Raw genomic sequence first — 25,262 nt, 5'->3', positions numbered from 1 at the left:
TCACCGAGCAGACTGGTGGCCACTCCTGGTCCGAAATCCGCCTGTGATGCCCAGTCCCCTGACCCTCCCACGCAGCCACGGAGCCTCTGCAGGGACTGAGTGGGGTGGGGGTGATGGGACAGCCCAGGACTCCTCTGCTTTCTTCCAGATTCCCCTTTGAGACTTGCTCCCATCGCAGCAGCAGCCGGTGGGGATGGGAGGTCCCTTAGGCAGCGAGGCAGAGCTGGTCCTCTGGCTGCCAGGAGATGGAGAGGCTGCTCGCTGAACACACTCCGAGAGGCTGAGGCTGGGGAGTTCAGGCGGCTATGCCCTTCGGGGCAGCCTGGCAGGAATCGGGCAGATGTAACAGATGCCCCTGGACAGCTGGGAGGAAGCGGTAGGGGGAGGGGGCAGGAAGCAGGCTCCCCGCCATGTCCTGTTGTCCTATCTCGAAGCCACCTCTGTTGCTGTTGACCAGTGCTGGAGGGGTGAGAGGGTGGGCAGGATGGTGCTGGGGAGCGGGAGGAGGCAGGAGCTTGTCATGACCCAAGGTAACCAAGAAAGAGGGGCTGGGGGCCGGAGGAGGGAACAGCAGCAAAAGGCCTTGAAAATGTAATTTGCAATAACCAAATTACGAGTTTGGTGGAGTCCTTCCTGCCCCCAGACAGGGCATAAGTGAATCAATGTGCTACCTGGGAATTGCCAGCTTCCTGCCCGCATCAGTAATTCTTGGACGTATGTCTTTGGAACAGCCTAGTGTCAGGTGGACATGAATTCAAATCTCAGCCTCACCACTGATTAGCTGGATTAACGGGACAGATACCACGGTTCTGGAGGAAAAGTTGGGATCACACAGGCAGCTAGAAGATGGCCCACATGATGCTCTCCCATCCTTGGCTACAGAGCACTCCCATCTCAGTTTCCCCAGGTGCAAACTCCCCAGAGCATTCCTGAGTGGGTGGAGTCTCTCTCCGAGCAGGAGACTGGCATTCCACCCAGACTGTGTCTATTTCTGGTTAGGACGAATGACCACAGCTTGGTGTAAGATGCTGGCGGGCCTCCCTTCCCTGAAGGCTGACAGCATTCTGATCTGTCCACCGGCTCAGGACGTCTCAGGGTGTGGGCGGCCCCACAGGGGTCTCCTCCTGCTGCTGCAACTGCCTCCGCCGGGTTCTGACCCAGACCTCTCCCCTGGGGTCATGTTCTCCGCACCCTTGTGGGATGTGTAGACTGTGTCCCCAGTTGCTGACTGCCCTGGGCACAGCTGTCCAACCTGAAACCAACGACTGGCTCGTCTCCAAGCCCCTGCATAATTTCCCAGAAGGAAGGGGTATTTACTTATTTCTGTTTTCAGTGCCCATCTTTTCCTGTTGGATGGCCCTGGCTCTAGCATTTTTCTGCCAACTAGAGAGGGACCTCTAGTCTTTTCCGAAGAGCTTAGTTCGTCTGGGTTCGTTCATCTGATCATCAAACATGCACTCTGTCCCCTGCTGGGTGCCACACCCTGGTGAGTGAAGACAGGCACCTACCTGCCCTCGTGGAGGTGAGCATCCAATCCTCCAGGAGACGCAGCTGGCCAGATGATCTTACAGGGAACTGAATCACAGAGACAGCTGCCAGTAAGACAGGGCGTGGGGAACCACAGAACTGTCCTCAGTATAAGCAGGACGGAGCAGGAGGGTTCAGGAAGGCTTTCCTGAGGAAGTCATGTTTGAACCCAGATCAGGAGTGAGCGAGGAGGTGCCTGGTGAGCGAGGGATGGAGGCTGGAGAGGAGGACAGTCTGGAGGGGGTTTGTGCGAAGACCATTTCCCAAGCCCAGTGGCTAGAAACCTCGGTGCTCCCTGGAATCATCGTGAGAGCTTTGAAAAGCGCAGTTTCCTGAGTTCCTTTCACAGCAGTCCTGATGGAACTGGTCTGGAGTGTGGCCTGGGCATTAGGGCCTTTACAAATCCAGGTGAGAACTACCAACCTTAGCAGGTCTCCCACCTAGCAGGGAGTGAATTTCCCCATCATGTCTTTTTCAGACACTCAGAATCAGGGAAGAAAAAAATAGGCTGAGCATTTTCAAACATCCCATTTTCTTCTAGAAGAAATCAAAGAAACCCACACTCAGAGTTTCCTTTGTAAAGTTCCTATATATAAGAACAAAATAAAATAAGAAAAAATGAAAGTTATCAGCCAGTAACATGCTCATCAATAAGAAGTTCTTAGGTGGTGCTAGTGGTAAAGAACCCACCTGTCAATGCAGGAGATGTAACAGGAGGGTTTGATCCCTGGGTGAAGAAGAGGAGGGCATGGCAACCCACTTCAGTAATCTTGGGCTGCCCAGGTGGCGCTAGTGGTAAAGAACCTACCTGCCAATGCAAGAGACTTAAGAGACGCAGGTTCAATCCCTGGGTGGGGAAAATCCCCTGGAGGAGGACATGGCAACCCACTTCAGTAATCTTGCCTGGAGAATTGCACAGACAGAGGAGCCTGGTGGGCTACAGTCCATGGGGTCAAAAGAGTCGGACACGACTGAAGAAACTTGGCACACAAACATAAAGGATTGTTTTCCTCCTACAGCAAAGAAGTCCAGGGGCAGACAGTGGCTGGCTTTGGTTCAGCCTCTAGGTGTCGCTCTCAGGGTCCCAGGTCCCACAAGGCCCTTGCCGTCCCTGTATGCTGGCTTATTTTACTTCAGGGTCGTAGCACAGCTGCTGCAGCACCGGCCATCTTGTCTGTCTTCCAGGCAAGAAGAAGGAGGCAGCGATGTCCTCATCCAGCTCTGCTTCTCCCTTATCAGGATAGGCTTTCCCAGAAGCTCACCCTTCTTCCACCACAGACCTTGCATTGGCCAACACTGTGGCACATGGTCACCTCCAGGGGCAAGGGGGTCTGGGGAGTAGAATGTCTAGTGTCTAAACTGTGGAGAGAGGGAAGGGAGGAAGAGGGTTGGCAAAGGTGCTGTGTTTAGGGGACCCACAGCTTGGACCAGAAGTACCTCTCTGGACCTCTCCTCCAGGCCTCTCTGCAACACTGTGGACTTCAGGCTTCTTTCTGTCGTGAAGCTTGTGGACACCTCCCTGGGCTGTTTGCTTTTCTCTTCCTTTGCTCTGATAACAGCGGTTTGTTGCTTTCTAGGACAACTTGTAATGGGACCCAAGGGGGAAAGAGGATTTCCTGGGCCCCCAGGAAGATGTCTTTGTGGACCTCCCATGAATGTGAATAACCCTTCCTATGGGGAGTCTGTGTATGGGCCCAGCTCCCGAGTTCCTGTGGTAAGGCTCTTCTGGGAGAAATCTGGGGTGCTCACCCCTCAGGACATGATTGATGACCCCCTGGGGTTTGTAAAAACCTTTTAAGTAAAATTTATTTCCCCGTTACACTGGGCACAAACTTGTTATAGGAAACTGGAAAAAAGGGGGGAAATCCAAAGAAGAAAACCTAGATATCGTTGTGGGTCCATTGTGGAGCATTTTCTGTGTCTTTTTCGTTTGGCCATGCCATTCGGCTTGCAGGATTTTAATTCCCTAACCAGGGATTGAACCTGGGCTCCAACGGTGAAAGCACTGAGTCCTAACCACTAGACTGTCTTTTTTAAAGAAACACATTGTGGAACATTGCAAGTAAATACCAAAGCAGAACAAATAGTGTAAGGAACCCCCATGTCCTCTTTACCCAAGTTCAACAATGATCAAGTCCCAGCTCATCTCCTTTCTTCTTTATATTTAATGTATGACAGCCCACCCTCCTTTGGATTACTTTGAAGTAAACCCTGGACATAAATTCATCGTTCAAATGGATACATAATAATCCATGCATCAGGTGGCTGTGCTATGATTTATTTAACCAGAGCCCTATTTTCAGAAATGGATCAAGTGCTCCAAGCTTTTCCCTGATATAATAGCATTGTAATAAATGCCTTTGAGTGTAAGAATTTTAAGTCATTTCCAGATGTTGAAAGACTTGATTAAATGACATCACCTTTTTATTGAAGTCTTTGTAACACTTCAAAGGTTTAAAAATCTTAAACCTTGGTAGATATTTTTATTCCAAACTCAGACATTCTGAACTGGGTTGGGAGGCTGTGGGAATCATTAGCCCTCACTTCAGGAGGCACGCGGGAGCACAAATGCCAGCCCTCTTCACTGACCACCAGCCCCCGACAGGGCCTGTTTCCTCCTCTGGCTCTTTAAGCCCTGCTCCCCAGGGAAGTGTTTTCTGGGACCCTCACCAGTGTGTTCTCCGGCAGATCTTTGTGGTCAACAACCAGGAGGAACTGGAGAGGCTGAACACCCAGAATGCCATCGCCTTCCGCAGAGACCAGAGGTCCCTGTACTTCAAGGACAGCCTTGGCTGGCTCCCCGTCCAGGTACCCAAGGTGGTGCTCCGCAGAGGGATGCACCTGCGAAGGAAGGGGAGGCCCGGCGCAGAGCTTTCTGTGGAGGGTTAAGCGCCCCCTCACCTGGCCTCTGAGAGCTCTCTGGGCCCCGGGCCCCCGCCTGCAGCCTCCGCTCTGGGTCCAGGCTCCAGACGGGGCTCCCTGGGCTCCCCGAGGCCCAGCCTCCCCGCCGACCGCAGAGCTCTGGCCCCGGGACAGAAGTGCCCTGTCTCCACCGCCCTGTGCCCACCCCGCTCCTCTGTCCCCGGCGTCCCGGGCTGCCTGGCACGCCGTCCCTGGTAACTGCACTGTGTTTCTCCGGCCAGCTGACACCCGTCCACCCCCGGGACTACCCTGGAGACCACCGCGGCTCCTGCGGGGACGGGGTCCTGCAGCTGGGGGAGGAGTGTGACGACGGGAACACAGACGCTGGTGATGACTGCATCCGTGAGTGGGGCCCGGCCCCGGGGAACCAGCAAGCCCCACCGCGGGGCGGGGGTCAGGCCGCGCTGCTTTTGGACAATTCGTAGAGCCACCGCTGGGCTGCTAGAGGGGATGACCGTCCTCGCTCAGGCCAGATGTAAACCATCCCACCTTCCGAGGATGGTGATGGGACTGCCGTCAAGGGTTTGGGCCCCGGAAAAGCCACGGGGCCCTCCCTTTTCTCCTGAATCCTACTTCTTGCAAGGCAAAACCCACACTCTGATCGAAAGAGAAAGGTGGTGCAGGAGGACTGAGACCGATGGGAGAAGCCGAGGCTCTGAATCGGGCTCGCTCTCAGCAGACGGAGTCCTCAGAGCTGAGAGCTAGGGGACGGGGAGGCCAAGCGGCCCTCAGGCTCACGGACGTGACGGGACAGGCAGGCGTCCTAGCACCAGAGCGTCCCTTTTCCCTCTTCTTTTAAAAGTCAAGGGACGAAAGCAGGAGGTGAGGAGCTTCAGAGTCAGGTGGAGTTCGGAGGCGGCGCTCAGAGCCACCGACTCACCTGGTCTCCACTGAGTCACCCCGTCTCAGAGGGGCGGCTACGGGGTGAGTGGGGTGACTGAGGGCGTCCCTGAAAACTAGGTGTGATGGGCATGGACGGCGGAAGCCTTGAGATCCCGTGAGCCAACGTCACGGGGACGGTCTGGGTGCCGTCGGGGCCGGACGCCCCTTCCCTGCATGGCTTCTCAGGCCCTGCGGGGAAGAGCCGGGCTCCGGCCTCCGGGTCAAGGCCGGGGACGCATGGGTGCCCAGCGCGGGTCCCTCACCAGCCAGGAGCTCGGAGGCTGAAGCGGCTGCTTCTCCCGGGAAGCTGCTTTTCCCCTGACGGTTCCGGGCCTCGATTCCTGAGAGGCCGGCTCTGCCCGCAGGCCCCCGGCCCCCCGTGTAGGTGACACAGCAGGAAGGACTGCCTAAGGGTCTCAAGCCCCTATTGGCTCAGACAGTAAAGCGTCTGCCTGCAATGTGGGAGACCCGGGTTCGATCCCTGGGCTGGGAAGATTCCCCTGGAGGAGGAAGTGGCAACCCACTCCAGGACTTTTGCCTGGGAAATCCCACGGAAGGAGGAGCCTGGTGGGCTACAGTTCACCGGGTCGCAAAGAGCCGGACACGACTGAGCGACTCCAGTTTAGTTTTTCGGCAAGCTGTAAAGACGAGAGTTCATACTCCCAGCCCCTCTCCCCTCCGACGAGAACAGTGGAAGACGGTCTGGCTCCTATGGGAACACAGGGTCCCCTGGAGGCTCCCTGCAGACACCAGAGCGCCTCCCGCCCCAGGCCGTCACTGAGCCCGGGGCCCGCGGTCTCCCGACCCTTGCCGTGCGGGAACCAGCAGTGGTTCCGCGATGGGGGGGGGGGGGGCGCTGTCCAGGCCCCAGGCTGGGACAAGGACACCAAGGCCGGGGTGGGCTCTCGGCTGACGCGCGGCGGGCCTGGACCGGGCCCAGCGCCCACCTTCCGTCGGGTTGGGGTCTGGACCCTTGTGGAAGGCCGCGCGAGAGAGGAGGGCCCGTCCGGTCACGCGGTCCTGCCGGGCCGTCCCCTCCCCTCCCCTCCCCTCAGGGCTGTGTCCCCGCAGGCTGCCGCCGGGCCTACTGCGGAGATGGCCACCGGCACCGGGGTGTGGAGGACTGCGACGGCGCGGACTTCGGCCACCTGACCTGTGAGACCTATCTCCCCGGGTAGGGACCGCCTTGCGGGCTTGACCACTCCCCGGCTCCCCGCTTTCCTTCACAAATACGTTCCTGAGCAGCTCTTTGTGCCCGTGGCTTTGTGGATACCGGGGAACGGTGACGCACGACGCACGCAGCCCCGGCTCACGTCACACGCAGCCTCACGTCACGCAGCCCCGGCTCACGTCACACGCAGCCCCAGCTCACGTCACACGCAGCCCCGGGTCACGTTGGGGGGCTGTGTCAGCGCAGCTGTGTGACCCAGCCCCACCTGGGTCCTGGGCGGGCGTGGGGCACCACCTCTGAGCCCCGCGTGGCTCGGGCTCAGCAGCTCTGTCCCCCGCTTCTCCCGGGACCGGCCTGGTCTCCCGAGGAGCGGGCCCGCCCGTGGAGCGGGGCCCGGGAGGGGGGCAGGAGGCCTGCGGGCACCGTGGAGGCCCCGCCAGCGTTAGTACCTCACTTTGCTGACCTCGGCTCCTCCAAGAGAAGCCCAGGAACGTAGCGTTCCTGCCAGCACCCCGGCAGTTGTGTCTGAGGCCCCCTCGGTGGGCATCCGTGTGGCTCAGGATAAGCATGCCGGTGTCCTGGCCTCCACGAGGACATCTCCCGGGCCCAGGGGAGGCCTCTGTCCCGCGAGGGGAGTCTCCTGAGCTGTTCAAGCAGAATGGCGCCCCCCACCCCAGACCTCACCGGACCAGGGCTTAGGGACTTCTGGGAGAGCTGGGGAGGCGGCTGCTCCCCCAGACCCCGGCCTGCCTCTCCCGTGGCCCCAGAGTGGACGGCTGGGCCTTCAGGGATCCGCCTCTCCAGCCCTTATTCCCTCCAGCCGCCCTCCTGTGTGGGCTTGGACCCAGGCCCTGGGCAGGGCTGGGAGACAGACCCCAGGCCCGCCTCTCTCCTCCAAGGAGGAGGGTCTCCTGGTGCCCACCCCCAAATGCACACCAACAAATCCAACCAAGGGGAAGAGCTCAGACTTGTCGTCACCCCTATTCCAAGCACTGCAAGCTGGGCCAAGACCTGGCCGCCTCTGTGTGCGTCGCCCTTCTCTTGCGCGTCTGCGGTCACTGCCCTTCTCTGAAGTAGGGAGGCTCCTGCCAGGCCCGGCCAGAGAGTTGGCGGAGGGTCTGCGCTGGTTGATGGCCTGTGGAGACCCCTGAGTGTGGGTAATCAGACCTGGGGCACAGAGTGCGTGGAGCCCAGGACTTACCCTGGCTCTCTGCGGTTACTCTCTTAATCCCAAGAAGCCTCGGGGCATGCTTGCGAAAATAGGTGTGAGGTTAAGACAGAGTCTCAGAATTATCACTGGGGCTTGTATATGTGTAGGCCGTGCTCTGCAACTTGGTAGGTGTAGGATTTAAACAGCTACATAGGTAAGCTATTTAAATCAAGTTAAGAATCCAATTCTTCGGTCCCACTAACTTTGTTTCAAGATCTGTGGCCAGTGGCCGCCACACTAGACAGTCAGAAATAGTACCGTGTGGTCTAAGGGTGGCGCTGGAGGAGGGGGCGGTTGTCTCCGAGAGGCTGCGTCCAGGGCAAGGCTACCCACCAAGCCTGTCCCCCCAGACCCCTCGGCTGTGCTCAAGGGAGAAAGCCCCAGAGGCCTGGACCCGGCTGCCCCCCGGCCCCTCACCTCCTTGGAGCCCCGGGCCCTTAGGCAGCTGGCCAGGGGAGCAGCCGTTTGCCGAGGTTGCACCGGAGTCCCAGGACGTGGCTGTGTCCCGGGCTCCTGCCTACTGCCCCGTGTCTTCCCCCAGGTCGTACGGAGACCTGCGCTGCACCCCGTACTGCTTCATCGACTCCACGCCCTGCCGCTACTTCACCTGAGGGCCCCCGGGAGGAGGCAGCGGCCCCCTCAGCGCCGGTAGCAGCTTTTCCGCCCTCGGCAGACTGACTGACCTCACCCCATTCTGGTCCAGTGTCCACCACCTTCGTGCCACAGAAACAAGGACAAACTCTTGCTGCTAAGACAAGCTTGTAACGCGGTCCGACTGGAGGAACCGAGGACTCCCGCGCCCTGTCTTCGCCCCGGGCCTCCACCCCGCGCCCAGCGCGACCCTGCGGCCCAATGTAGATACACGTCCCCAGGGCGCTTTGCCTTCCCGATGTCGCAGACTTGGTTCCGCACTGTTAGGCGAACACGGACTGTTTGCTCCCTTCCGCGGGGGGCGTCCGGGGAGCAGCCTCTCCGCCGCTCTGACCTCTGGAAACGCAGGCAACTCCCCGGCCGCTGGCGGGGGTCTCCCGGGGCCTGGGAACCACCGGGTGGGGAGACGGGCCTGTTCTCTGGAGGGGGCCCCAGATCTTGGCCCGCCGAGAGATCTCCCCCGAGCTGGCCACGGCCTCAAGCGGAGGCGGTTCCCCAGGCAAGCGCCCCAAATGTGAATAAGTACTGGGTCGGCGGCCCACCCGCGTTCTGCAGCAGCGCGGATGAGCGCAGCGCATCAGCCTTCTCGACGTTTCCGAAGGGGCGGCTCTCAGAGCTTCCGTCCCGGGCGCCGTCCTGACCTCCCCTGGCTCTGCGCGCGCGCGGCCTCCATCCTGTGAACGTCCCCGTGTCCATCCCTCCTTCAGGGATGCTGGCGCATCCCTGGTGCGCCAGCAGCCACGCCGTCGGGCTTTCCCGTCCGGGCCGCGCCACCGACTTCGAGCTCTGGGCCCCGCCGGTGTCTGTCTGTCCCGGCGCCGCTCCGGGAGCCCTGGGACCTCCCTCCCGGTCTGCGGGGCGCGTGCCTTTGTCCTCGTGCGCGCGCGCCTGAGCCCCGTTTCTACAGGATCGCTAGTCCTGCGCGTCCCTGCGCTGCCTTCCACCGTCGTTTCCCCTGAGTGGGGCTTAGCTGTTGTTAGGAGACACGACTTCCCCACGGCAGACCTCATGGACCTGTTTGCTCCCAGATGGATGGATCCTCCCGCCGGTGTGTACAGACTGTTCAGCCTGCCTTCCTGGGCGCTTGGCGTTGTGCTGCTGGCCTGTCGTGGGCGGGCTGGACCCGGGGGTGGTGTCCCTGGAGGTGGACGCGTTGGTCAGTCTGGGTCCTTCTGCCTCAATTGCAAGTCCTGGGCTGATTGATAGTCCATGGCCCATGTCTGTCCCCATGTGAAGCCACCGCCTTCATCCCGGCATCTTCGGATGTGAAACCAAGAAATAAAAGGCGGTGTACTTCCCAGCTGTGGCTCTCTCTTCCCTGGGGGTTTGGGCTGCTGTCCTAGAACTCCTGGATTGAATGAGGGCTCTGAAATCAAGTCTGCTTCCCAGACTCCACAGAGGGTTCTAGAATGAGAAGCAGTTCTGCTCCACCCCCCCCCCCCCCCCCAGGGACAACCGATGTCCAAGAAAGGAAACTCATGTCTAAGGTCACCATGCCCAACCCAGCCCAGTCTTGCTCAGCCAGCCCTGCCCCCAGCCTGGTTTTACCATCTCCGGTAGGAAAGAACGCAGGTCCAATACTGCCCTCGGAGCTGGCCAGGGCGGGCCACATCCTGGCTCCCAGTCCTCGGAGGGCACTGTTCTGGCTTTCCTCTGGCTGTGAGCCTACCAAGGCCACGGTGACACTTGCACACCCCACGCTGCAGGTACCAGGACAGCCCGCTCCCCACCTGAGTGGTCCTGAGCCCCTTTCCAGGGCCGCATGGCCCTCTCTCCACGCCTGTCCTCCTGAGTGTGGCTCGCACACACCTGTCAGTGTGGGATGGGGTTGGGGGGGTGGCCAGGGACAGGCTGTCTGCAGGGGTCGTCGATAGAGCTGGGACAGGCAGGCTCGGTCTCCACGTTGGCACACATCCTGGGGTGAGACTGGCCGGGGTGAGACTGGCCGGGGCGGGGCTGGTGACTGCTCTCCTTGTGGGGCCGTGGGAGACTGTGAGGAATCTAACAGTTCTAGGTCTTTATGAAGTGGTATTCGTCGGGTAAGCAGAACCTACTTAACCTGTAAGTTTGTGTCTGATCTTCATGTAGGTACTCCTTTTGTGTGGGAGCCCCCATCTACGCTCCAGATCCGGGACTGCACAGTATGGGGGGGAGGGGCCTGCCTCCAGCTCTGATGTTTCTAGGGAGAGTTCTGAAAGGCTCAGGAGAGGATTCAAGGTCACAGGTGTTAAGACCATCCGTAGAGTCGTCCTATCCCTTCAGGGCTCTGAAATGGGAAGATGAAAGCTCAGGGAAGGTGGGCCCTGGGCCCCCATGAATGCCAGCTCCGCGGTGTTAGGGGACCGCTTCCCCCAGGGGCAGGGGGCCCCCGGCCGCCGCAGGAACACCCCCCGGGATCGTCTGCTGCTCGTGCAAGGAGCTGAACTGGGGCAGCAGGGCTGGGAGGGCGCTGAGCTGGGAGACCCCTGTGCCTGATTCACGCCTGGTCCATCACTTTTCACAGCCTCGGTTTCCTTCCCCGAGAGATGTGAGACAGAGGCTGACTTTCCCCTCCAGCTCCACCTGCTTATTTCTGGGGGTGGACTCTGCCCTCGGGTGTTTCAGGGCCAGTTCTCAGATGGGTGATGGATTTTAGCTACTCTCAGCTGTCAGGCGGAGGTGGTTGAGAATGGCAGGGCCTTCAGAATACGATCGCCAAAGGAGGCTGGGTCAGTCCAGATGCTTTTGCTGGCAAGTAGCAGAAAATCCAACTTTGATATAAACCGTAGGGTAGAATTTATTGGCTCAGATCACCGATGCAAGTTCTGGGAGTGGATTGGAGATCAGGCAAGGTTCAATTAAGGCTCCTGCTCCAACTCTTTGCTTGATCTATCCTCTCAGCTCTTTGTACCTCTCCTGTCCATGCGAGCCTTAGGGTGGCCACAAGCTGACCGCTCCAGCTTCAGGCTGACATCTGCACCTTGCAATGTCCACAGGAAGACAGAACGTCTATTCCAGTGGCTCTCAAGAACTTTTATTTTTTTCCCCCAGGAGTCCCCGGAAAAATCTTGCCTTGAGTCTTGTTGACCTGAGTCTTGTTGACACGCCCATTCTTGAACCAATTCCTATTATCAGAAAAAAAAGCTGCCTGCTGATCAGATCATAGTTGGGTTCCTGAATGCAGGATGGCAAAGATTTTAAGATTACCCTTAGCCCACACCCTGGGAATTCTCCAGAAGCACACAGGCTGTGTGGGGAGGGGGTGGCTGCTGGACTGGGTATGGGGGAGCAGGAATGGAGCCACTGGGGGCTGAGGACACAGGTCCATTACAGGGGCCATCTCTCCAGATTTGCTTTTCCTTTCAGCAGGAATGGGTGCTGAGCCACTTGGGGTGAACACTTGGCGGCACTCCCCTCCAGAAGGCTCTGGCTTGGTTCTGATGGGTCTACTTGGAAAGGTTGGCTCTCTGAGGGTGAGACCGGTCATGAAAGATGTGGTGTAGCTCGTGAAAAAACCCAGAGGACTTAGATGCACAAATCTGGATTTGAACCCTGGCTGTCACCAACGCACTCTTTAACTATCCTAATTTGCCTAACGTCTCTGAGTCTCTGCTTTCTCATCTGGAAATTGTTGTTTTGTTGCTAAGTCGTGTCCAGCTCTCTGTGGCCCCACGGGACTGTAGCCTGCCAGGCTCTTCTGCCTATGGGATTTCCCAGGGAAAAACCCTGGAGTGACTTCCATCTCCTTCTCCAGGCGACCACCCTGACTCAGGTATTGAACCTGCATCTACTGAATTGCAAACAGATTCTTTATCACTGAGCCACCTGGGAAGCCCACGTACTGGGAATAATCGTACCTTATTCAGCGTTGTGCTGCATTTCAGAGATAACATGCTTATACTTTTGGACTTCTAGAAACTGTTACGAACTTGTTGAATTTCTTCTGTTATTATTGTTTAGTGACTTAGGCTGAATCAATCCTCTCTTTGGGGACCCAAGTTATTCTTGCCTCTTTGATGCTGGTTATGAGCTCATTTTTGACAGCAGTCTGGACTACAGCCTGTGCTGCAAAGCATTGAAAGAGCATGCATGCATGTTAGTCGCTCAGTCATGCCCGACTCTTTGTGTCCCCACGGACTGCAGCCCACCAGGCTCCTCTGTCCATGAGATTTTCCAGGCAAGGATACGGGAGTGGGTTGCCATTTCCTTCTCCAGGGGATCTTCAGTGGTTCTCAAATTCTGCTGCACACAGCTTACCCAATAAACATCCCAGGGAGGGACCGGTAGAGCAACAAGGTTTACTCACTTGTTGTAGGAGATCAAACACCCCAGGAACAATGGGGCCTCTCATCAAATCAGGAAAAACAAGATAATGAGAGGATGGGGGAGGGGGTAGATAAACAGAATGTAAATGAAGCCGGCTTGGACAGTGCAAAGCAAAGGCATCGACATCGAGCCTGGACTGTCAGGTAGGCCTGGGTCCTGATTCGAATGGTGGAAAACTATAAAGTTACGAAAAACTCGGCATGTTGTTCCTGAAAACCTCTCTTAGAAGTGCTGCATCTAGGGTGGAAATTGAAACTGCTTCTCTGCTGAAGGGGTGCACACAGCTCAGGTCTTCCAGGCAAGAATGGGACATTCCTTTTTTTTAATTCATTTTAAAATTAATTTATTCTAATTGGAGAATAATTCCTTTGCAATATTGTGATGGTTTTTGCCATATGTCAGCAAGAGTCAGCCGCAGGTATGTGTCCCCCCATCCTGAACCCCCCTCCCATCTCCCTCCCCACCCCATCCCTCTGGGTTGTCCCAGAGCACTGGCTTTGCATGTCCTGCTTCATGCATCAAACTTGCCCTGGTCATCTATTTCACATATGGTAATGTACATGTTTTAATGCTATTCTCTCGAATCATCCCACACTCACCTTCTCCCACTGAGTCCAAAAGTCTATTCTTTACATCTGTGTCTCCTTTGCTGCCTTACATGTAGGATCATCAGTACCATCTTTCTAAATTCCGTATATATGCGTTAATAGACAGTACTGGTCCTTCTCTTTCTGCCTTACTTCACTCTGTATAATAAGCTTCCTGACTTACTGACAGGCTTACAGACTGCAAAGTTTTGACAGTCCATGATTTTAGTCTCAAAGTTCCGCGGTGATTTCTGCGCAGGTGGCAGGAGTGACAAGGCGAGGCTGGGGATGTCACTGGAAAGAAGGCCAGAGGCGAGAAAGGCGTGATGATGACCCTTCAGAGCTGCAGTGACCTGGGGACAGATTGCTTCCTGCTAACTCTGCAGTTACCTGTGGTTGGGCCTGCTGTCTGCGAACGGGGCACGGGGCTGACTTGCGCTTTCCCAGTCTGAACTGGCTTACTCTTTCACCAGTAATGGAGGCCAATCTCTGTTCAGCTGACCCCCAAGGATCCACCCCTGGCTGGGATTCCCTAGGCCAGTCCAGGCGCTCCCATCATCACTAAGGAAGTGTGGGGATGGGGTTTGGCCCCAGGACTCCTGTGTCTACTTTGCAAAGTTGTTGGAGTAACATATTGGTAAGCAGTCTCTGCAGGAAACTTGGTAGCGAGGACAGAAGAGCCAGGGCTTGGGAAGCGGGCAGGATGAAACTTCTGAGCGTCTTGGGGCAGACACACCTGTCATCCATCACTGAGAGCCGTGTACAGGGCACCCATGGGCCAAACTGCTTAACTCTCCACACTCCGTTACAATTAACGAGCCAACCCCCATGACTGCTTTACTTGGGTTGTCCACCCCAGCCCTCCCCTAGAGCGGAGGGAACCGATTTAAACTTTCAAGGAAACTCAGATCTTCCCTCTGTGGGATAACAATTAGTGCCCAGCTCGAGGACCTTGGCGACTCACCAAGGAGACTTACAGCAGCCCAGTTACCACCATGGACACAGAGGCTCCAGGGTGTGGGCTGGTCCCCCACCGCCATCTCCTGGTGGCGGGGGCTGTGGGGGGGGCGCACTATACATCACGCAGGAGTGAGGAGTTGGGCTTTCCTGGTGGCTCAGGCAGCAAAGAATCTCCCTGCAATGTGCAAGACCTGGGTTCGATCTCTGGGTTGGGAAGATCTCCTGGAGGAGGGAGGACATGGCAACCCACTCCAGTATTCTTGCCTGGAGGATCCCATGGACAGAGGAGCCTGGCAGGCTACAGTCCACGGGGTCGCAGAGTCAGACAAGACTGAGTGATTAAGCACACATACATACCTGTCACTTCATCCAACACCCAACCCCTCCAAGAAACAGAGGAAAAGGATGCACACTGCCTTTATAAGAGGGGCTTTCTCTCTGGGGGGCTCACCTGAGTTCCTTTCGGCCCCAGGCAGCTGACTTTTAGACAAGCCTCTAAGAAACAACCTTACCAAACCAGCCATTTCCCCTGCCTCTCTTCCCCGCCTGGCCCAGTCCCCTCACAGAAAGGGAAAGGAGCCCACACCACCATGAAATTCTGCCCCTGGTCAATTCAAGGGCCATGATGAATTTCATCTTCAGTGTTCCAACCTGTAAACAGTACATACCACCCTCCACGGGCGCCCCAGCCCTAGTCACCTTCATCCAACACCTAGAGGGGAAGTTCCCGGCGGTCATCGTGGTCACGGGTCATCACCGAGGCTCACCAAGGGAGCTATGTCCTGGGGCGGTGGTTCTCAAGATTTAGGGTTCGTCAGAATGAGCTGAAGGGCTGGTCATTCTGACCCAGCAGGTCTGGGGTGTGAGAACTCGGGCCTCTAACAAAGTCCCAGGGGGTGCTGATGCTGCTGGACGGGGGACCTAGGAGCCTGCCCTGGGTAGATGTCTCACCTGAGAACCACCACAGAAGTTCAGGTCAGTTCAGTTAAGTCGCTCAGTTGTGTTCGACTCTGCGACCCCATGGACTATAGCACGCCAGGCCTCCCTGTCCATCACCAACTCCTGGAGTTTACTCAGACTCATGTCCATTGAGTCAGTGATGCCATCCAACCATCTCATCCTCTGTCGTCCCCTTCTCCTCCTGCCTTCAATCTTTCCCAGCATCAGGGTCTTTTCCAATGAGTCAGCTCTTCCCATGAAGTGGCCAAAGTATTGGAGTTTCAGCTTCAACATCCGTCCTTCCAATGAACACCTAGGACTGATCTGCTTTAGGATGGACTGGTTGGATCTCCTTGCAGTCCAAGGGACTCTCAAGAGTCTTCTCCAACACCACAGTTCAAAAGCATCAACTTTTCGGCTCTCAGCTTTCTTTATAGTCCAACTCTCACATCCATACATGACCACTGGAAAAACCATAGCCTTGACCTTCGTTGGTAATGTCTCTGCTTTTTAATATGCTGTCTGCTGCTGCTGCTAAGTCGCTTCAGCTGTGTCCGATTCTGTGCGACCCCATAGATGGCAGCCCACCAGGCTCCTCTGTCCCTGGGATTCTCCAGACAAGAATACTGGAGTGGGCTGCCATTTCCTTCTCCATAATATGCTGTCTAGGTTGGTGATAACTTTCCTTCCAAGGAGTAAGCATCTTTTAATTTCATGGCTGCCGTCACTATCTGCAGTGATTCTGGAGCCCAAAGCAGACAAGGCCACAAACACAGGGAAGACAGCTGGGGACCCCCGAGTGGGTGGCTCTTTCATTCATTGAAGGGGGATGCGTCTGTGCCCCTTCCTCTTGAATCTCGGTGAGCCTTTGACGGCTCTGACCGATAGAACACTGTGGCGGAGTGCCTTCGGGGCCAGGTCATGAGAGACCACACAGATTCTCAAAACACGCGTCCTAGGGGAAGCAGCCAGCATTAAGACGACACACTTCCTGAGCCTGCCTTGCTAGAGAGGCCAGGTATGGCCCCAAAGAAGCCTGCTTCCAGCCAACCCCGCCACGGGCCAGACACGGGAGAGAAGCCGGACCTGTCCATCTGCCGACTGACATCAGTTGAAGCAACAGGAAGCAGAATTGCCCAGCCCAGCTCTGTCCTAATTCTTAACTAAAAGATTCCATCACATGAAACGGTGATCTTTTTAAGCCACAAACTTTTGGGTCAATTTGTTACTTAGCAATGGGTAACCAGCGTGATGCTCTGGGTTGCAAAGGGTAGGTTAGCAAACCGCACGCAGTGAATGGACGGGGCCCTGAGGGAGCCTGCGGCCTGCACTTGGCGCCCTCTGCAGGGATCAATTTAGATCTGTCAGCTCCTCCGGCCTCTCCTCCACCCATCCGGCCAGGAGAAAAGCCAGAGCCCCGAGTGGCCTTGGTGATCCTGTGGCCCAAGGTTCCCAGCCCAGCTGGAGACACACAGCCCACGGAGGGAGGAGAACGACGGCAGTAACTGCCCGATAACTGCCACTGCTCCCGGGACCTGGTGAAGTTCGCCTTTCCTCCTGTGGGCTGCTTTAACGTCTGTACCCATCGTGCCCTCGATCCTGAACTCGGCCTGGTGACCTCCTTTGCCCAATGAGGTGTCAGCAGTCGTGACGTCCAGCACCCCTGCCCCTGCCGTGGCCACGTGCCCAGGCCCGGCCGCTGGACGACGGGACATGGAGCTGACCTGAGCGGCCTGCGCTGCGTGGGCTGAGGTCACCCCAGATCGGCCAAACCTGTCAGACCCCAGGCACAGGAAGGAGTCAAAACCAGAACCGTCCAGCCAGATCCGGTCTAAACTGCAAAATAAAAACTCACTATCTTAAGCATCCGGCTTTGGGATGGTTTGTTACTACTGCTGTAACAGGAACAGTTCACTGAGGATCAGACTCCCTTAGGTGACGGCCCCGCACCGCTGCTCCCGGAGTCCGGGCTCGTCTCCCGTGTCTACCTGAAGGCGTGGGGGACACCTGCAGGGTAAGCGGCCGAGGATTCCCAGCCTTGTTCCCTGAGTGTGTAACTGTATTCAGCCCAAATCTACCGAGCACCCAACAGATTGAAGACACCAGCGAATTGAAAAGGAACATGGTCACTTCCAGCCTAGGAGTTGTCAGGGGCATCGAGACCCCCAGACAGGTGCGGGTGCTGCTGCAGCCCAGCTGAGGGACGCAAGGAGGCAGTGGGATCACGTCCAGACCGTGTCGACTGGGGGTCAGGGGCGTACGTAGGCCCTCTGTGTAGCGTAGTGGTCCAGGTGAGCTAAAATGACTAGGAGACACATCTAGGGAATCAGTTTAACGCCTCCAGGGTTCTCAGACCCAGTACGGCCTCAGACGCCATGCGGCTTGCTACAGCCATCCTTCAGTTCTGATCTTCATGCATTTTAAAACGGAAGTGTAAATCCTAATGATGAGAATCAACAAATGAAAAAGGGAATCAATTTAAATAATTAGTCTTAAGCACAAATGATTCTTAAAAGAACTCTATATTTTTCATTGACTCCTAGATCAATTTCTAGTAAAAAAAGAAAACACGAGACATGTATATTGCAGACCTTCATTTTTTACTTAAATATAGTGATTTTTTAAAAAGAGTAAACCAAAAAAAAAAACCTTTACAGCAAATATTTTGCATAAATATAAACATGCATGTCTACTTCATAATTAAGCAAAATAAACTTTCAGGCACAAGATTTTAATAATCATTAAAGAACGAGACAATTAATTCAAGACAGAAATAACAGGAGCAACAAAGACATTTCATGACATTTCAATTGGTCTTGTCGTCCAACCTACTGGTTAAGGCCTGAGTTTTATGGATCCTACCTTCCTCACCAAATGGAAACATACAATTTGGCTGTACCTAATGTATATCCACATAACAATTACTCTTTCAGAATAGTGTAATAAATACATCACATGCACACCCCCCCCACACACACACCCTACTTAACCAGCCTCTCAAATAGGGAAGTAATAAGGATCTTGGAATTTTCAAGTTTTCCCACCACTGAAACACATACACATTAAAACCACACTTTAAAAAAATGATTCTGCTACAGAAATAAAAGAATTAATGAGTGGCATCATGACACATCTCTAGTTTGTTAGGTTTCCCCGAATCACGCCTGTACGGCGGCTTGCTTGCCATGGCTCCTCATGTGCTTCGGACTTAAGCCTTCACACCTCACACCTCACACACGCACCCACAGTGACAGATGGTACACAGAACAAAGGAAAGGCCGTTTTAATGCTTCGGTCAGACTTTGAAACCAGGACAGCCGGCGCGAACAGTCTCCAGCTGTCTCCGGAGGCCGGGAGTGTCCCCTGTGGTTCTCTGCCCTTCCCGCCAGGCCGTGAGCCTCTCCAGTCTGCTCCTGCGCGCTCCAGGGAAGAGAGCAGAGAACCACAGGGCCTGCTCGGGGCCCACGCCGACCAGCACTGGGCAAGGGGAAGGTCCGTGTGGACGCATGGCACTCCGGCTGGCGGCACCCAGAGAGCCCCGTGAGCGGGGCTGGGGCAGGCGGCTGACAAGGCACAGAGGCAGGAAGAATAGGTCCAGCTTGGCTGGCAGGAGGGCACTCGTGAGGGGGAGTCTGTGAGGCTGGAGGCTTCATTTCCAAAAAGCAAGGGTTCCTTACTCTGCTGGGCAAAGCTGGAGGGCTTGCAGAGGCAACAGGCACAGGCTGTTTGGAGAACAGAACCAGGGCTGGGCCTGCAGCTGGGACAGGCCTGCAGGGCTGGCACGCAGGGACGGGGCGGGGGCTGCGTGCAGAGCCCACTCCCCAGGCCCAGGCCACCGGCAAGCACTGCCCAGACACCAGCAGGCACCAGACAGGCCCAGACCCCAGGCTGGCCACACACATCAAGCCTGACGGGAAGAAACGAGGGAGAGAGGCTTAAATAGATCTGTCTTTAGTCCAAGTTCCTGGTACCTGCCCCAGCTTGAGCAAGTGAAGAGCGGTGAAACAATTCCCACGTCTAGAAACAATCCAAGTCTCCCAACCATCACCTTTGGGCTTCCCAGTAGCTCAGACGGGAAGGCATCCACCTGCGGTGCAGGAGACCTCGCTTTGATCCCTCACTGGGGAAGATCCCCTGGGGAAGGAAATGGCAACCCACTCTGGTATTCTTGCTGGAGAATCCTATGGACAGAGAAGCCTGGCGAGTTAACAGTCCATGGGGTCGCAAAGAGTCAGACATGAGTGAGCGACTAACACACACAACCATGACCTTCAGCTTCCCTGAGCCAATAAATTAAAAACAACCAATTCATTATAAGGAAGTTCCTACCTGCCATGAACTCCACGAGGCCCCATGACGGGTGGAGGACCCAGTGTAGGTGCTGGTGTGGCCCCTGAGGACCCAGCGCAGGCGCCGGCCTGACCCCAAGCCCAGCTGGAGGAGCGGCGTGAGCAGGCCGCCCAGCCCCGCTCCAGCTAACTGGGGCTGCCGCGCGGGGGACACAGGTGACTTCGTGAGGCTCAACTCAAAGCCCCTGCCACCGATCACCTAGCTTCTTCCTGGGTCCAGACTGCTTCCCTCCACTAGCCAAGGAGAGGACACCCAGAGGGAGGAAGGTCAGTCTTCATGTTCTCAATACCGCTGAATCGAAGCAGACAGAAATTTCTCAGGACGTAATCATTCAAATGACAGAATGGGTGACTCCAAGCTAATGCACTAATTGTGGGACACCTTATCACAACGTCTGCTGTATACGGAACACTTCCTAGTGACCGGTTTCCCGCAACGACAGATTCATCTGGAAAGGGCACACTGCAGGAGGCAATCCTGTGACTTTCTTCTGGTTGCGTATAAAAAACGAGTCAGCTTGGGAGCCAGGCAAGAACAGCGGTGCAAAAGCAAGAACTGGGGAGCCCTGCCAACACCTGCTCATTGCACACTGCACGCCTCCCACCTGTACCCCGGTCTGGAGAGCACCTGCCCAGAGGCCTCCTCACCTCAGCCGTCCCACTCCAGTCCCCGCTGGCAGCCTCCGAGAGAAGCCCTCTTGTTATGGATCCACACGGAGCTGAAAGCCCCAGTTTAAGCGAGTCACGTGCATCAGCACCGTGGCTGCTGCCTTCATTTGCTCCCCCACTCCCCTCATGAGGGACTGATGTATTCAGGGACTGCGTGGATCTAAACTGGAGCTAGAAGGAGCCCACACTCCTATCTTTTGGAATCCAGGAAAAGCTCTAATGCACAACACAGCTCTTACACAGGCCCATGGACAAGACTCTCTGGTTCCAATAGGAGATTCAGGTGGGAGCAGTGGGAAGGCCTGGCCTGGGGCAAGACGCTGGCCCCACACCAGCCAGGCCCGTCCCTTCCTCATCTGCAGACGTGGGGCTGAGCCACGATCCAGGTCCCCCCGCTGATGCTCTCCTACCCCATCCTGAAGTCCATTTCCACACAGGCCAGCCAGGCTGGCTCAGACAGAACTTCCTCACTGCCGCGGGTCTGTAACTGGAAGTGGTTGGAACATGCTTCCATGCTGGGGTTGCAGGCTGCCCTCTCCCGCACCTGTCAGAGACTGAGCTTCCTTTCACTGGGGCAAACCACTTGGCCACGCTGGTGGCTGCTGAGGTTTGAAAGTGAAACACTGACCAGGAGAAGTGGCCTTTGAGGAACCTAGGCCAGGGCACGTTTGTCTGGTTTCCATTAACAGTGTTAACCAAATAGAGATACAATTCTGTTAGTTCTGCTATAGATCTACTTAAAACTTTGAAACGTTGAGATTGTTCAAAAATCACATGAGAAAATCACCCATCACCGCTAAGTTAAAGACATGCACATCTGAGCGCTTCAGAGCCTCCAATTCCTCCTAGAGTCACGATCCCCACGTCTTCCTCTCAGTGTGGATGCCACGCTAAAGCAGCCTGGTCTCACGGCAGATCTGTGCACCAAAAAGTTGATTTCAAAAGATCCGGCTCTAGTCATCACTGTCACTGCCAGACTCGCTCAACTGCAAGTCATTTCCTATAAAGAGAAAACAGAATCAGACCAAAAGGACACAGTTTAAAAACGACTCCCCTGTGGTTCTTTGGTTGACCCTCTGAGCTCTCACGCTCTAGGTAAAGTAACACCAGGCTGGTTCAGTTTAATTACGGAGGAAAACTGATTCAGCTCGGCCACAAACCTGGTAGAGTCAACATTTTAAAAGAATTGCTATTTTTGCATCTGCAAAGTACAGCAACACTGCACACTGGGGCAGAACAGGGAAGGATTGGATACACAGTGCTTACAGGTCTCAATAAATAGCAAAAGATACTTATAACTAGCTAGTTATAAATTCACTATCTTGTAGAATTGTTCATATCAAGTTTCTTTATAAAAGCAAAAATAATAATACCCAGTTGGGTTTCCTGGTCAGGCAGCTAAATTCTGTTTATGCCAATAATATGCTAATGTAGCATAAACACACACCCAGCCCCTCTGGCTGGAACAGTCACATTATTTTACACCTCAGACCTGAACTACTGAGCTCTGTAAAACCTTAAATTTTGTTCAGCATGCAACATCTAGGTTTAGGAGTGAAGAATGTAAAGCTTTTCCATCTAAAAGAAGAATAACAGGACCCCAGCTGATACCACCTGGAATAAAACAGAAGTGAACTTCTACATTTCTGAATCCCTGATCTCTAGGCCATCTCCTCTCAATGTGTTCTCAGGATCAGGGTCCCCGAGGCCCTTTCAGAACACTTGAACCTAAGGTCCTCCCTTTTCTAACTAGAAACCTTTGTGATGCCAGATTTTCTTCCTAGACTTCAACCTACACAACTGATGGCAAGGCTGAATGCAGAAGCAGATCTAAGACTCCCTACTTTGTACTATGCCAGTTAAAGAGACTTGCAAAATTTTAAGGCAATGTTACTCTTCACACTGAATATTTTTTTATTTAGAAAATTTTTCATAAAAGTGTTATTTTTATTATCATATGGCTGATTGTCATTTTTTTCAGATGAATTACTGAGTATTTTAAGCATTTCTCAGTTTTAATTTCTAATGTGGTAAACACTGACACAAGCTACAAACATAAAAGCTCCTCGGGGTCCTCAATAATTTTTATGACATAAAGAGGTCTGAGACCAGTCAAGGGGACCTCTGCTGTTCCAGACATGGGGAAGGAGGCCCAGGACCAGCAAGTAATCCCAATCAGAAGAGCCGAGTACCGTCACTTACGAAGAAGGCGACGTGCATGTGAACGGCTCAGCGTGACGGAGCTGAAGACTCAGTTCTGAGATTTCTTAACAGTTTATTTGACCCAGGTTCAAACTGATCCATTTGTTTTTTGGGGGAAAAGATATAATGCATGCTACCATCGAGGAAAACAATATTATCACTCTGTATGTTTTCACATTAGAGTTTAGGAGATTTGTGCTATTTACTGTGACTTTACGGTTTGTGAGTTGGTTCTGGTTGACAATCCTGGTTTAAGTAACTTCAGTACTTAATTGTATATGTGGTATGCAAAGATGAAGGTCTTGCCACTGGAAAAGCTGCAAGCCGGGAAAGCTGATAAAGAGCCATAAAGAGCTAAAAAAGAGTTTAAGGCACTGGTAGGTTAAGTAACATGCACTGAGCCATTTTTGGCTCTTACTTTCTGGAAGGAAAGGAAGTTTAGCACTGACTGGGTAAAACGAAGAGCTGAGTTACACAGTCACAGGAGCTGTGGTCATTCTCCAGTATGAATACCAGATGCCCAGTGTGAAACATAGTATTCTGAACCAACGGGGAAGAGCACTAGGTATACCTGAAATCCAGAAGCTCAGCTTGTACCGTGAGATGGCAGAAGACAGCCTTCACTGGCGTCACAACAGTGCTGAACTCACTTAGGTAGGAGAGTAGGGCCCAGCACATACGGGAGTGTGTGTGTGCGTTGGGGTGGGCAGGGGAGTGCTCTGGCCCCTAGCAGGCAGAGGCCACAAGGCCGGCCCCACACAAGGGGTCTGTTAGACGTCTACACTGTGGAGCTGAGAGCAACTCTGCCTGCCCCACAGAAGCAGGGTTAGGACACCTCCCGAAGTCAGCCCAGGAGGACACCCAGCTCCAGGGACTCTGGCGAGAGGACAGCGAACAGACCCACGTCATCCCACCTCCAAAACGAAGACGGTTGCTCTCGGTGTCCTCTGCCTTACCACCACCAACTGTGCCAAAGGCCACCAGACACCACAGTGTCCCTTCCTTCCCTCCTGCCCAAGGTCGGCTGGTTCCAAACACATCCTAAGGGCACCCGCTCCCCTCTGTGGTGGTGGGACCCTGCAGTCTGCTGGCACTGGGCTTTCAGGGCCAGACAAAGACCTGCATGGGGGCAGGCAGGGCCCTTAAAACCTGGGATATGCAAAAACAGAGAGCCCTGCCGCTCACACATCAGCACTTCCCAGAATCCACAAAATTTAAATTGTGCCAAGAGAAGGAACCGATTTTTAGTTTTGCACTTCCTGTTTTTTACTGCTTGGGGACTTGCTCCTTTCTGCTTTAAACTGTCTTTGCAGGACCCTTTCTCACGCCGTAAATATCTTCAGGTTTACAGACTCTGGCGTAAGACAGACAGAAGCCACCAATCCGACCAGCCCTCCCAGCTCCGCCCCGGCCGACAGCGGGAAGGCGCACTTACTGAGGGTGCTCATGAGCTGCGTGCTCCCTGGCGGCCGCGGGGCTCCAGTCCCGTTGGCCACGGCCGGCCGGCTGCCATAGGGCTGCAGGGGCGACGCGGGGCCGCTGTCCTCGCCGCCGCTGCTGGAGCTGTCGTCGTCGCTCCCCGAGGAGCTCTCGGAGTCCGAGGAGCTACTCCCGCTGCTGCTGCTCATCTGCTCGATGATGTCCACCTCGGCCCTCAGCTCTAGAACAGACGACAGGGCGGGGTCAGCGTGTCGAGCTTGCCACACGCAGGGCAGGAGCAAAACCCAGAGCAACAATGGTACCTGAGATGAGCTCCCACCTCTCCAGCCCTCAAAAGCAAACAAAACGACCTAAACCAACAAACAAAAACACCTAACAATGGAAACACTTAATTCACCCAAAGTACTCAAAACGCACACTGGTTCAAGCTAACGATTCTTTTAAGAAACTAAGTTAAGCTTTTCCGGTAAGCGGCCTGAGCTGACCCTTACAAATGGTGCGCTATTCACTCGACCCAGAAAACCCCACAAAATCATGCAAATCAAGAGGTTCAAATCTTCGTGTTCACTTTAAGAACACTCGTGAGACTGCCCAGGCCATAAAGGGTATGCATATTCGAAAAGCCACCAAGTATCTGAAGGATGTCACTTTAAAGAAGCAATGTGTGCCATTCCGTCGTTACAATGGTGGAGTTGGTAGGTGTGCACAGGCCAAACAGTGGGGCTGGACACAGGGTCGGTGGCCCAAAAAGAGTGCTGAATTTTTACTACACATGCTCAAAAATGCAGAGAGTAATGCTGAACTTAAGGGCTTAGATGTAGATTCTCTGGTCATTGAGCACATCCAAGTGAACAAAGCCCCCAAGATGAGGCGCAGGACTTACAGAGCTCACGGTCGGATCAACCCCTACATGAGCTCTCCCTGCCACATTGAGATGATCCTTACTGAAAAAGAACAGATTGTTCCTAAACCAGAAGAGGAGGTTGCACAGAAGAAAAAGATATCCCAGAAGAAACTGAAGAAACAAAAACTTATGGCCCAGGAATAAATGCCGCAGAAAATAAATGCAAATAAAAGTAAAAAAAAAAAAAAAGAAACTAAGTTAAGTCTGTTTGGCCTTATCCGCTTAAAAAAAAAAAGATTGTGAATGACAGGATTAAACACCAAGTAGGAGAAGAGCAATATTCTGCTCAGGGGCTGAGAAGTATCTGATCAGGAACTGGAAGGTCTGAGCACTTGCTTTGGATCCATGTCTAGTCAGCTGGGAGACCCAGGTGGAAGGCAATGAATTTTCCAGGACACTCTGGAAAGAGGAAGGGCCAGAGCAGATGGCCTCTGGGGTCCTTTCCAGCTCGCATGGCCCACGAGGCTCACAGGAGGGGCCAAGGCTGCTGAAGAATGTCTTTCTCTTCCTCCTCTGTCCTCTTTACACATTTGACGGACAGCCA

At 54.7% G+C, this 25,262-nt stretch overlaps 3 protein-coding genes across 4 annotated transcripts in view; 2 read left to right on the top strand and 1 right to left on the bottom strand.

The window, feature by feature from the left end:
• COLQ (collagen like tail subunit of asymmetric acetylcholinesterase) overlaps positions 1-9,663 on the top strand; it is a 63,066-nt gene extending 53,403 nt beyond the window's left edge. For both annotated transcript variants that reach the window (XM_043474773.1, XM_043474771.1), the window contains exons 13-17: positions 3,105-3,241; positions 4,216-4,335; positions 4,671-4,791; positions 6,403-6,505; positions 8,254-9,663. In XM_043474773.1, the coding sequence (XP_043330708.1) occupies positions 3,105-3,241; positions 4,216-4,335; positions 4,671-4,791; positions 6,403-6,505; positions 8,254-8,323 (551 nt within the window). In that variant the 3' untranslated portion in view covers positions 8,324-9,663. The remainder of the gene's footprint in view (positions 1-3,104; positions 3,242-4,215; positions 4,336-4,670; positions 4,792-6,402; positions 6,506-8,253) is intronic.
• An 8,072-nt stretch (positions 9,664-17,735) lies between these two features.
• The window catches only part of EAF1 (ELL associated factor 1), a 14,759-nt gene continuing 7,232 nt past the window's right edge, over positions 17,736-25,262 (bottom strand). The window contains exons 5-6 of the mRNA XM_043474761.1: positions 23,810-24,034; positions 17,736-21,172 (exon numbers count right to left, since the gene is read on the bottom strand). Of these exons, the coding sequence (XP_043330696.1) occupies positions 21,126-21,172; positions 23,810-24,034 (272 nt within the window). The 3' untranslated portion in view covers positions 17,736-21,125. The remainder of the gene's footprint in view (positions 21,173-23,809; positions 24,035-25,262) is intronic.
• LOC122445504 (60S ribosomal protein L17-like) lies at positions 24,277-24,862 on the top strand. Its single transcript, XM_043474770.1, has one exon. It carries the CDS (start codon positions 24,308-24,310, stop codon positions 24,860-24,862), a length of 555 nt encoding a protein of 184 aa, XP_043330705.1. The 5' UTR covers positions 24,277-24,307.

The sequence above is a fragment of the Cervus canadensis genome, chromosome 7 (genome assembly GCF_019320065.1).
Source record: "Cervus canadensis isolate Bull #8, Minnesota chromosome 7, ASM1932006v1, whole genome shotgun sequence".
In the NCBI taxonomy this organism is placed as follows: Eukaryota; Metazoa; Chordata; class Mammalia; order Artiodactyla; family Cervidae; genus Cervus; species Cervus canadensis.
This window is presented reverse-complemented; position numbering and strand designations above follow the sequence as displayed.